The 13132-nt window shown below is 37.9% G+C and overlaps 1 protein-coding gene across 1 annotated transcript in view; it reads left to right on the top strand.

Annotated features, from left to right (window-relative positions):
* The window catches only part of CSMD2 (CUB and Sushi multiple domains 2), a 1186454-nt gene that overhangs the window by 1165864 nt on the left and 7458 nt on the right, over positions 1-13132 (top strand). Inside the window, exons 63-69 of the mRNA XM_040337101.1 lie at positions 523-634; positions 2179-2358; positions 5599-5664; positions 7521-7682; positions 8272-8384; positions 10621-10708; positions 12460-12595. Of these exons, the coding sequence (XP_040193035.1) occupies positions 523-634; positions 2179-2358; positions 5599-5664; positions 7521-7682; positions 8272-8384; positions 10621-10708; positions 12460-12595 (857 nt within the window). The remainder of the gene's footprint in view (positions 1-522; positions 635-2178; positions 2359-5598; positions 5665-7520; positions 7683-8271; positions 8385-10620; positions 10709-12459; positions 12596-13132) is intronic.

Raw genomic sequence — 13132 nt, 5'->3', positions numbered from 1 at the left:
GTTAGACACATAACTAAACATATTATTGCACCCCCCCCCCCATTTCTTTATCCCTCCTGCATAATATTATACGCCTCAAACCTGTAAGGGAGTGTCCAGAGATCTTCTATATGTGCATTGGGGGGAAAAATTGATTATTCTTGACATGTTTCATGGACTATGCAAGCCACTTAAATGTGTATTACTGTACTTAAAGTTTACATCATAACACAACATGGGTTTTTGTTTGATGTAATACTGTAAACTGCAAGTGAGACACATTTATTTGTAACAATAACTTACTGTGCTGTGTACCATTGTAATTTTTTGCTCATACTGTAGATGCATGAAAGCAACATTGGATACTAACCAGTTACATTTTTTTTTACCAAACTAAGTAGCTTCCATGCTTTAGTGCACAGTACTACAAGTTGGACCATAGGTTGGAATGTGCATGTATAAGCTCTGTGTATATACTGTATGTGATGTGTCAAATAAAATCTAAACCATAGCGTGTAAACCTTTCTCTTATCTTGAAAACAGGTTGGAAGTATTGTACTTTTCAAATGTCAGAAGGGCTACCTGTTGCAGGGTTCTACCACACGGACTTGCTTACCAAACTTGACTTGGAGTGGTGTACAACCAGAGTGCATCCGTAAGTACACCTTGTATACCATGTAAAAAAAATCCTTCTTTTTTGCTGATCCTAGTAACTCTTCATTTTATGGGCCCTATTAAATTCAGCTTCAATCATCTTTTGACCATGCCCACTCTCTTTAAACCTTTCCTTAAGGTCTTGTGTTTGATTTTTAACAGTCTGTATAAGCAGTTTCTATGTACAGTAGTCACAGAAACTACTCAAAAAAATAAGTTTCCAGTTTTTTGTGTGCAATATGTTTGTACCTACATAGATATTTTTGGTATGATTGCCCATTTCTTAATATGCCTTCACCTATGCACTTGTATTAGGATGTATACACATTGATACATCAAGGTTATATATTTTTATCTCCTGTTTATTGCATTTTATATCAGGCTAGATTGTTTGAAATTTGTTGATATATATATATATATATATATATATATATATATATATATATATATATATATAGACAGATAGATAGATAGATAGATAGATAGATAGATATACAACATTCATCCGAAAAAAATGAAAAGGCAAAGATCACACATGCTTAGAAACAACAGAATATCTTACAATACTATACAATACATTACATCACTTCCAAAGTAGTATTCTGTCGTTCGAGAATGTTCGTAACTTAAGTACCGTAACCTCTTAATTTTCCATATGAGACTAGGGTGTAAAAAAAACGATGATCATTCGTCCAATAGTCTCATCATGTGTAGGAGGTTTAAGAGTCATCTTTGCGTTTTAGTTGCCTTTCTTTCACTTAGGTGTTTAAGGCTTTGGCTCTTGATATGAACATAGAGAAAATAAATAGAACATAATCATAAATAGAAATACATTTTAGTACCTTACAGTATTTATGAAGATTTAAAAATATTGATTTTCTTTTATAAAAGGTATATCAGAAAAAAGTAGTGTATGTGTAGTTCTTTTTTTTTATATTATTGTAAATCCAGACATGTCTTATTGTTTCATGGGGAGTGTGGATTTTAAGGATTTGTCTATTTTGAAGCTGAACTCCAGGCAATTATTAAAAAAACACTAAAGAATGCAGTTTTCGGGTTTATAATAAAAAATAAAAATAATTAATAAATGTATTTTACAAGCAGCTACAACTGATATTGTAATTGAATAAAATTTTAGCATTTTGTACTTATATATGCAACAACACTCAATTGGGGAGAGAATAGGGGCCAACAAGTGTCCTAGACTAGATTCACGTATGCTGACAGGAGGAGAAGGCATTGAGTTGACGTCATCAGTCTATCACTGCTCCTTTCTTGTTTAGCAGAGTAAAGTCATGTCACCAGACTGGCTGTGCTAAATGGCAGAGCTGTATAAATCTCAGAACTTAATGGACAGACACACAAATTCTTCTAAGACAGCTTCCATCTGTGAATTTAGTAAGCTGTTTTCCTGGAGTTCAGATTAAACAAGTATATGCATGCCTAAGCAAGTTATTATAGCGATAACGTATTATTAACAAGAATGTGAATTTTTGTGGTTATTTTGTAGTTTTTAACTAAAACATATTTTCACTCTTTGTACAGCTCATAACTGCCGGCAGCCTGAAACTCCCCCTCATGCTAATGTTGGAGCACTGGACCTGCCATCTTTAGGTTATACATTGATCTATACCTGCCAGTCTGGTTATTACCTGACTGGAGGCTCTGAACATAGAACCTGTAGGGTGGATGGAAGCTGGACTGGGAAATCACCAGTATGCTCAGGTATGGGATACAAGTGCTTTATTTATTAACAAATCTTGGCCAGGCAAGTACTACGATGCTGAAAAATGTAATTGAACAATGATGTCTGCTTTTTCTGAACGTATGATTTAAGTATGCAACCAAAAAAAAAAAAAAAAGTTTGTTTTTACCATATCATCATCTAATGGCGATAAAAAAAAGATTGCTTCCATATCTGGATCATTAGAGTGCAAACGATCTTTGTTTTGGTAGCTGTTTCATTTGTAAACAAACTCATTAAACTACAATGGCACATTTATGGCCACACTTGCAAGATGAGATCAATTATTAAAAGATTTCTAATAAACAATTATTTCTTACATGTAAAAGTATTTTAAAGTAAATATAACAGCACACCTTTTTTTTCCATTTTGGATAGAGTAAGGGAAGGTTATAACCCTGTAAAGTATTTTTTGTATTTTTTTTTTTTTTGCTATTTGCGTCCTATTGAAGATTTCCATTCACTTCCTGTCCCATAGCCAAAACAGGAAGTGAAAAGATATCCTTCCAAAGTAAGTGTCTCCAGGGTGACCAAAACTAGTGTCCACATATGAAGATTCCCTTTCTATCACTGTTTTGTTGTCAATCCAAAATTTGGGATTTATTTTTTTACTTTCACTTTCACTGATACTTAAAGCGAAGTTCCCTGAGGGAAAAAAAAATCAAAGTCAGAAGCTACAAATACTGTACCTGCTGACTTTTATTATAAGGACACTTACCAGTCCAGGGAGCCCACAATGTCGGCACCCCAAGTCGAGCTGTCCAACGGCTTCTGGTGCATGCGCCGGCATTGCAAGTAAAGCCTCGTACACACAGTCAGAATTTCCAAAGGAAAAAGTCAGACGGACTTCTTCCATAGGACATTACGATCGTGTGTAGCCCCATCGGAGAAATTCCATTGGAAATTGCGATGAATTCCATCGGAGTTTAAATATAGAACATGTTCTATTTTACTCCGATGGAATTCCGTTGTGCTTTTGGCCAGGCAAAATCCCGATCGTGTGTACGCGGCATAAGGGAAACCAGCAGTGAAACCTTCAGTCTTCATAGATGGTTTCCAGCACTTTTTATGAATGGTCCCATTGTCTTCTAGGACACAGACAGGTCCAAGAAAGAAAAGGGGGGGAAGTAGGAGGGCCAGATACTGCGGACGTGACGTCCCCCACCCCCCATCGGCAACATGGGAAGGAAGGCCTGAAGAAAACATGCTAAAAAATATATATATCCAAAACCGAGGGGGGTGGGGTGGTCAATTGTTTGAGATGAGTTCTATTTTTGCCTGGAACTCCACTTTAAACAGGACCAATAGAGAAGGTGAATCTGAAGCCTCGTAAACACGACCGAGGAACTCGAAGGGCGAAACACATCGTTTTCCTCGTCGAGTTCCTTGTTAGGCTTGTCGAGGATGCTTGCTTTGCGTACACACTGTCAAGACAAAATCCCCTCATTCTCAAACGCGGTGACATACAACACATACAACGGCAGGGGAAGTTCGATTCCACTGGCTAAACTCTTGGGGCTGGTTTTGCTAATCTCATGTGTTTGCGTGTTAAGTAAAAGTTTGTTAAGAAACGATTTGCACTTTTCAGTCTGTTACAGCTTGAAAAATGTGTTATCTCCATTACAAATGCTACTTTTACTCCCTTCTCATACTTTATTCTGAGCAAGCGCGGGTTCCTTAGCATACACACGCTCGAGTTTCTCGTCGGAAACCAGCCCGACCAGGAACTCGACGAGCCAATTTGAGACTCCCGTCGAGGAAATAGAGAACTTGCTCTCTTTTTGACTCGTCGAGTTTCTCGACAGTTTCCTCAACGAAAATGTACACACGACCGGTTTCCTCAGCAAAAAAATATCTCCCAGCAAGTTTCTTGCTGGTTTTTGCAGAGAAACTCGGTCGTGTGTACGAGGCCTGAGGATTTGGAAGGAAGGTTGACCGCACTCCAAACTTAAAGAAAAATTAGTTTCCAGTTTTTTGTGTGCAACATGTTTGTACCTACATAGATATTTTTGGTATGATTGCCCATTTCTCAATATGCCTTCACCTATGCACTTGTATTAGGATGTATACACATTGATACATCAATGTTATATATTTTTGTCTCTAGATATATATCTAGGTGTGTGTATATATATATATATATATATATATATATATATATATATATATATATATATTAAAAGGAAGTTAGGATTAAGCAAATTTTTGGTCTGTGATGTCCTTTTCTGTGGATTTTACACATTGTAGCTTATTTTTTTCTGAAGTTTGAAGTGCGTTCAACCTTCCTTCCATAACCTCTGCTTTGCCACGAACAAGGACTGGACCTGCATCCTGTGATTCAGGAAGGGGATCTATACGTTTCACCTGGAGCAGTGTTTGCTCTATGATTATTGGCAAAGAGGCTGACTCTCCATAACAGGGGCACAGGCAGCAATAAAAACTGACAGGTGTTCTAAACCAGTGGTCATCAACCCTGTCCTGCAGGGCCCACTAACAGGCCAGGTTTGCAAGATAACTGAAATACATCACAGCTGATATCATTTGCTCCTCAGTGATTGCAGTATTCTAGACTGCATCTCCCCAAGGTAATACATAAAACCTGGCCTGTTAGTGGGCCCTGCAGGACAGGGTTGATGATCACTGTTCTAAACCCTCCACTACAATCCAAAACTAAAAAAATTAAATGCTTTACCCTTGGATACAGTTTAAAGAGGAAGTAAACCATCTCTAAAAAGAAAACACCCTGCAAGACAAAGGCGTAATGAGCTAGTATGCATAGCATACTAGCTCATTAAAAATTACTTACCTGAGATCGAAGCTCCCGCAGCGGTCCTCGTTCCCCTCTTCCATCACCGCCATCTCTCCCAAAGTGACTTCCAGGTATCGCAGCTCCGGCACTGTGACTGGCCGGAGCCGCAATGACGTCACGATCGCCGTTGGAAACGGCATGCACCGTAGACATTGGCATGTCCTTTCTGCAAATATCTTCTAAACCTTTTAGGTTTGGGAGATATTTCTTTCACCTACAGGTAAGCCTTAATCTAGGCTTACCTGTAGGTAAAAGTGGTCTGTAAGGGTTTACAACCACTGTAAGGTCATAATAATAAATGTAAAATGTCTGATTGGAAAATGGTAATATTTGAAAGTATGTACCCAGTATTTTCTGTAATGTAACTGGGCATTTAAACTGCATCCTTCTTTACCTTTTTTTGTTTTTATAGCTGATGTTAGGCCTAGTGGAAGACCCATTTCCCCAGCTAAAGAGCCTCCCATCCCAAAAATTTCGGGTAAGAATATTGTTATGCTTTTGGATACAAAATGTTATTGTGTTATATTGATTTCTTGCCACTGTCCAGAACATTAGTCGTTGGCCAATTTGTACACTCTATATAATGATACTTCTTGCCAACCTACTAGCCACCATTTTGGGCAATAAAAAAATACTATTATTTACATTAGAACTTGGGAAAAAATATTACTATATCTGTTTTTTTTTTATTTATTTTTGAGGGTGTAAGTGTGTTTGGAGAAAAATGTAAAGTACAGCATTTGCTTTATTTAGTGTTTTTTTGTATTTGTGTTTTCATTTCCATTTTTTGTATATCAGAATGTTAAAGGGGTTGTAAAGGTTTGTTGTTTTGTTTTTGTTTTTTAAAATAACAAATATGGTATACTTAACTCCTCTGTGCAAGGGTTTTGCACAGAGTAGCCCCAATCCTCCTCTCCTAGGGTCCCCCAGTGACGCTCCTGGCTCCTCCCCGCATCGAGTGCCCCCTCGGAGATCCTTGTCACTGGATTTGATTGACAACAGTGGGAGCCAATGGCTCCTGCTGCTATCAATCTGTCCAATGAGGACCCTAGACAGTGGCTGGAGCTGCTGGTCTCCTTCTCGTCTCTGTAAAGATCAGGTTCAGGTAAGTAAAAGGGGGAGCTCTGGGGGGCTGCTGGACTACAAAAGGTTTTTCACCCGAATGCATTAACAATAAAGCTTAGGCCACCATATAGACTATAAATATATAAGGGTAAAAATTACCATCATCCAAAATTGATTGAAGAGATTGGGACAAGGAAAACCTGTCCCCAACAGGTCACCAAAGAGAGAGGGGGGGGGTGGACTACCGCAGTACAAACTTAAACACAAAAATTTCATTTAAATATATGTTTTATTAATACAACAAATAAAAATGTACAATAGATATCTCAAAGTAACATAAAAAGGTTATACAAATACACGTTCTAATGCCATTTGGAAATATATGCCAACATTACATGTGTGTCACTAATACTGAATGTGCTCCATAGAGGAGAACAGAGATATAGTGCATCCTCACAAATCATGCATTACTCTTTCTCAACATGTTTCTCGGAGCTTTGCCGCTTCATAAGGAGAGTATTATCAGTGGATCCGCATCAAAACAACACCCAAGGTTCCCCTACGACAGATATGGGGGACACATAAGGCATGGATATGAAAATAGAACTGGAATGGGCGATAGTCGTATGCATCCAGGGGGAATGAAACAAATACAGAGGGCAGGGTAAAGAGTTTGTGTGCAAATACAGATAACCTGCACAGTTGTGGACTTCAGATACTGTAGGAGCCACACTCCAATCCGCACAGTTTGGCTCTCCTCTAGATAAGATACATTCCCACCTGGACCCCCCCTCTCCCTCTCCTTGGTGACCTGTTGGGGACAGGTTTCCCTTGTCTTAATCTCTTCATAGAATGCAGTAGGGTGAAAAACCATGAGGGTTTACAACCCCTTTCATTCTATTTTTTTTTTATTTACCTTTTCATTGTTTTGTTTTTTTCTAAATAAGGTTTATAGGGGGTAGTATCTTTGGCATAAGAGCAGATTCAGGATACGATAGTTGACAGGAGCTTGCACAACCCTTGGGAACAGTGTAAAGTCCAACCTGCCAAAACACCTTCCCTTTGCCTCCCCTATTGACTCCAATGGCAGGCATGTGAAAACAAAATTTGACTGATCCCTATTGGTAAATAACTTTTTAGAAATAATAGGTGCTTACAAGGCTGATATGCCGTTCTTTTCTGATGTTTTAGGAGAGAAAATAGATATGTAAACAGAATATTATGACTTTTCATTTCTAATACTAAGTATAATAAGTATTACCTTTGCAGTTCCTGCAGATGTCTTTGCTAAAGACTCTCTGTGGAAAGGATCTTATGAATACCAAGGAAGGAAACAACCTGCAATGCTCACTGTCACCAGTTTTGATGCTGTGAGCAGTAAAGTCAATGCCACTATGATTGATCACAGTGGGGTGGAGCTACAAGTGTCAGGTGAGTGTATAATTATTATATTTGTGTTTACAGCTAATTAATTTCTTCTGCCATAAAAAAGTAAAAATTACACAACAGTGGTAAAACAGAGTGGTCAGTGACTGATTCTGTAAGTATGCTTGGAAACTAGGTATACCATTTTTTGGGAAAAAATAAGTTAGTAGAAAGAAACCAGCACACTAGCTTAGTGCATCCATCTACTTTGCTGTAATAACAAATCCACCCACAAGATCAGTGTGGATCAGAACGGGATACCAAGCCCCCTGAGGCGATTCAGTTTGCATGTGTTGCGCTATACAAGTTTCTCACTCACTCATTAGTGAATCTAACATGCTTTTCTCGAGTTCAGTAGGTGATTCCCTCACTAATACCTCATGAATAGCCAAGTTGTATTTTGTAATGTTCATAGTAGGTCATCTTTAAAACTATAAATCATAGTAACCAAGCTGTCGACTTGATCTGGCCAAAACTTTTACCAAACTGGATTTATATACAGCTTTTGCATTCACAGAGGGCATATCTATAAACTGTCTAAGAATGGCTTTTTTTCATAATTGTATAAATGTTAATATGTTAATGTTAATCACAGGTATTTTCAAAAAGGAAGATTTCCACCTGCTTCTCCAAGCATACCAGGTCCGAGGGCCCAAAGAAATTGTCATGGAAAAGTTTAAGATGGACAGCTGGGCTTTGGATGGCCATGTAAGTCATTTGTTTATGCTGATCTTAGACATTGGTAGTGAATCAGGTGAATCAGTATTCCAGCTATATGCATCTATGCTTTACCATACATTAATCATCCATCCTATCAATACAGGATACTGAAAGACTGAGTGGCAAATTGTAGGCAGGCTGACAACATCTGTGCTTGTGTGTAGTCATTATGCAACTGTTTAAACTGTACTTTGCATGACCTTGAAAATAGGCTATGGGTAAAGATCATCTGGATAATATAGAATACGCAATATGTACTATGGATCTGGTCACATAAATAAACTACATATATGCCACCACCATGCTTCACTGTGGGTAAGGTTGTTGATGTGCAGTGTTGTTTTTGTGCCAAACATATCATTTTGAATTATGGCCAAAAAGTTCAACCTTGGTTTCATCAGACCATAACACATTTTCCCACATGCTTTTGGGAGACTTCAGATGTGTTTTTGCACAATTTAGCCAGGCTCGGATGTTTTTCTTCAGAAGAAAAGGCTTCTGTCTTGCCACTCTACCTTATGGCCCAGACATATGAAGAATATGGGAGATTGTTGTCACGTGTACCACACAGCCAGTACTTGCCAGATATTCCTGCAGCTCCTTTAATGTTGCTGTAGGCCTCTTGGCAGCCTTCCAGTTTTCTTCTTTTCATCAAATTTGGAGGAACGTGCAGTTCATGGTCACTGTTGTGCCATATTTTCTCCACAATGTTCCATGGTATATCTAATGCCTTGGAAATTCTTTTGTACCCTTCTTCTGAATAATACATTTTAACAATGAGCTGTCTCATTTTTTTACATCACAGAAACCTGATATTTTAACAGGGGTGTGTAGACTTTGTTTATCCACTGTATATGCATGATTGTTTGGTTAAGCTGATAGAACTGTTATGGATTTAAAGGACAGGAATTCACAAGGACAATGCATTTCTATCAGGAACAACAGGTATTTTCGGCAATTAAAGAAAATGTACTTAGCCTAAAAATAGAAAGCTAATACAGATAACATGACTGTTAAGATGCAGTATATTTTTGTTCTTGCGTTTAGATATCCTTTAAGTTCTCTTAGCTTGGGAAAAAAAGTATAATTTGCATAATAAATATTGTAATTCACCTTCCGTCTTTAAAACTGTCAGCATATTCAGACATGCAGGTGATTGCCTCATATGGCCATTGACTGCTGAATGCACAAAAAAAGTAGAGAAAAAAGTAAAGACAGATGATGGAATGCTAAGGACAGTCCTCATTGTCATTGTAACACACTAAAGATATGAATGCTTGGGGTAGACACTGAGCTATCCTGAATATAAATGAAGGCTATGGATCTAATTGTCTCTTAGCTGTACAGAAGATAGGGAAAGGACAAGCGCCTCTTATCTGCTGTCACATGCTATATTTCAGTACTGTTAATTCTACAGATTTCATGTCTAAAACACGACATGTGCAATCCTATGATAACTGCATTTTAAAACCAGATAACCACCTAGCTTTTACCATTCAAACTAAATCTCTTTTCGCATTTCCATTTATTGCATTTCCATTTTCTGATAAAACCATGATGTGACAAGACAATGACAGCTATGCAGAGGATCAAAGCACATGATCAAAATTCAACTTTATTTTTTGGGGGGGAAAAATAAGTGCATAAAGATGTAGCAGAGATTTTACTAAAGCAACCCCAACTGCAATTATTAATCTATTGATTAGTAAATGTATTTTCATTGCAACAGCTGGGGGCAACCATGTTCACCTTAGGTGGTTTATGACAAAAAAATATAAAATCATAAAATGTACCTTTTACATTCATTTAAACGCTGTCTCCGTCAAGAAGGTTTAACTTTGTCTTTACAAAAGCCCTTGAGCTGTCTATTTTGCCTCACTATTGGTCAATGAGGTTGCCCATCATAGTAGTGGGCCATTTAAAAGGCACACAATATGGAAAGGGATGAGGCCATTGAGATTTTCATAAGAGAACACCATAGATTTCAGGGCCTCTGAGATTCTGAACCAGCCTACAGGCACTGAAAAGTGTCTGCTTTTCCAACAGTGTTTCTGTTTAACAACATTGACAAGAATACCATGGTTTAGTTCATAGGAAAACTATTTTTAAAAAGTCGTTTCTGTGCTTGGCTTCCTTTAGAAATAGTGAAATATAGGGACAGATCCTGCTATGTTTCAAGATAATGTTCCTGTACAAACATGATTTTCTTTATTCTAAACTATAGATCTCTTCTGAAACTGCCGGAGGAACGTACATCTACCAAGGATTTGTGCGTGGAAAAGGATTTGGCCAGTTTGGATTCCAGAGAATAGGTAAACCTTGCTGACTTAACTGGCTTTCGCCATTGTATGTGAGGATACAGAAATAAATGCTACACAAGTGAAGTTAGCCAGTAGTAAAAAATGCACCTGTAAGTAGGATAGGTTAATCCATTTGCTGTTTGCTGCATATCATTAAAATAAGGTGAATCTGCTTCTTTCCAAGGATAAATTGTGTTTGTTTCTGCATTGCCATTTTAGTGAAAAATGAAGGGTTGCAATCCATCTGTAAAGCCTCGTACACACGACCGAGGAAGTCGACGGGCGAAACACATCGTTTTGCTTGTCGAGTTCCTTGTTAGGCTGTCGAGCATCTTGGCAAGCCAAATTTATCCATTGCCGTCGAGGAAAAAGAAGACATGCTCTCTTTTTGGCTCGACGAGATCCTCGACAGTTTCCTCGTCGAAAAGTGTACACACGACCGGTTTCCTCGGCAAAAAAAAAAACGGCAAGTTTCTTCCTGTTTTTTGCCGAGAAACTCGGTCGTGTGTACGAGGCTTTATAGATTTACCTGATGTATCATAGCTAAGACAACTAGGGGGAATGGGATACCCTTCTAATTTTAGTGTGACATTTTCCTATTTCACCTATTTTGTGGTTGCAAAGTAGCAGCTGTACCATACTGAATTTCATAACCCAAAAGAAGGCCAGTCACAGAGTTAACTTCAGTATAGACAGAGCTTCTGTCTAGGGGAGGCCATATGAGGCATGGCCTTCCAAAAATAAATTGCCCCCCCCCCGCCCCCCTTTAATTTCTTCCAAATGAAGGTACCCAGCCAGAAATCATAAAATGCCCCCTATGGTCAGTGTCTAGAAGCAGTTCTAAAATGCACTATGAAGAAGCTATCTTAGTCATCCCAAATAGACACACTCTGCTTCTGTATCCCTCTGTATTTTATATTCTAAGGTTGTTTTCTTGTATAGGTAATTGCAAGAAGTTATATGCTGGTGAAATGGGGTTTGTTACACTGCTTTCCAGCCCACACATGCACACATATTTATATACATAGTTTACACTCTCCTTTGCTTTTGGATAATTGCCCCATGTTTTACATCCACCTTTGACCTCCTATTCTTGGTTGTACCCTCTTGTGGTAAACCACAGACTTAACTGCTCATCTCTGCCTATTCTTATGTCAAGTATTTATGTAATAAAGATATCATTATAATATTTATAATGTGAATCTAAAGATGAAGTAATCAAAACTGCAAAAAAGAACACCTTGAATGATAGCAAATAATTGCAGAAGTTCAGTGTCAGTATTTTACCTAGTTTGTATGGTTGCTGTCAGCCTACTGTATATAGACTGCATACGAATGCTATGGGAGCCATGATGGATTGATTTACAGATAAAGCAACTATAACTTTGGGGTAGATTTTTAACTTCATTTTAGATAAATCCTCTATCTAGTTTAACAGCAGCAACTCATGAATGATTAAATGGCCAAATTTAAAGCCCATATCCAGGAAAATCTGTGTTAAAGGACCAATTGGCAATTACATTGGGTGGAAGGTGCTGTGTCAACACTTGGGCTTTTCTGCATGCAATAGGGCCCTAGGTTAGCTCAAAGTATGTACAAGCACCTGCATTTTATTTTATGAATACCAGTATGAACTAACAGGTTTACTTGCATAACTTGTAACTCGTTTCCATAAAAGCAGGTTGTTACCTGTGCTTAGTAAAAAAATATTTATTTTGGTTTCTAATCTTGTTGACATGTCTCTATGTCTTTTGTTGTTATAGATAGAAGATTACTAGAGACCAATCCTGACACCATAGGACACTTTCCATCCAACAGCAGCTCAGTGGCCGCTGCTATTCTTGTGCCTTTTATAGCTCTTATTATTGCTGGTTTTGTCCTATATCTCTACAAACACAGGTATTTTAATTGTGCACCAGGAAATGTATTGTAGGTTACTAGGTCAATATAAGATAACTAAAGTGAATTAGTGCCTTGATCTTTTGATAAGGTAGAAATGTACCTAGATTCGAACATGCTTGGAAAAATCATAGATCTATAGGCAGAGTCGCAGACATAAAAAAGCATACAATAATAAAAAGTAGGGCAGATGCGATGGACCACTTAGTTTTCTACCATCACTCTTCTATGTTTCTATATTTCCTAATATAGTATTCAAATTAAAAAAAACACTCTCATCTGACTTTAGCTTTATTAGGGAAATATATGCAAAATAAACAGCTAACTCTGGTCCGCAAATGCCTGCATCAATTTAAAGTACAAATACATTTAAATTACAAAGGCTCCTGCATGACAGGCTAAACAAGTAACATATCCAGTTACTGTGACATTTACAAGCCTCAAAATATTATCCTGTCATGACTGTCTCTCACACACCCTGACAGACACTAGTCCTCACAGTGGCAGGGTTTCAGCAATAGCCAGTGCTGTCAATCC

Source organism: Rana temporaria, chromosome 2, assembly GCF_905171775.1.
Source record: "Rana temporaria chromosome 2, aRanTem1.1, whole genome shotgun sequence".
In the NCBI taxonomy this organism is placed as follows: Eukaryota; Metazoa; Chordata; class Amphibia; order Anura; family Ranidae; genus Rana; species Rana temporaria.
This window is presented reverse-complemented; position numbering and strand designations above follow the sequence as displayed.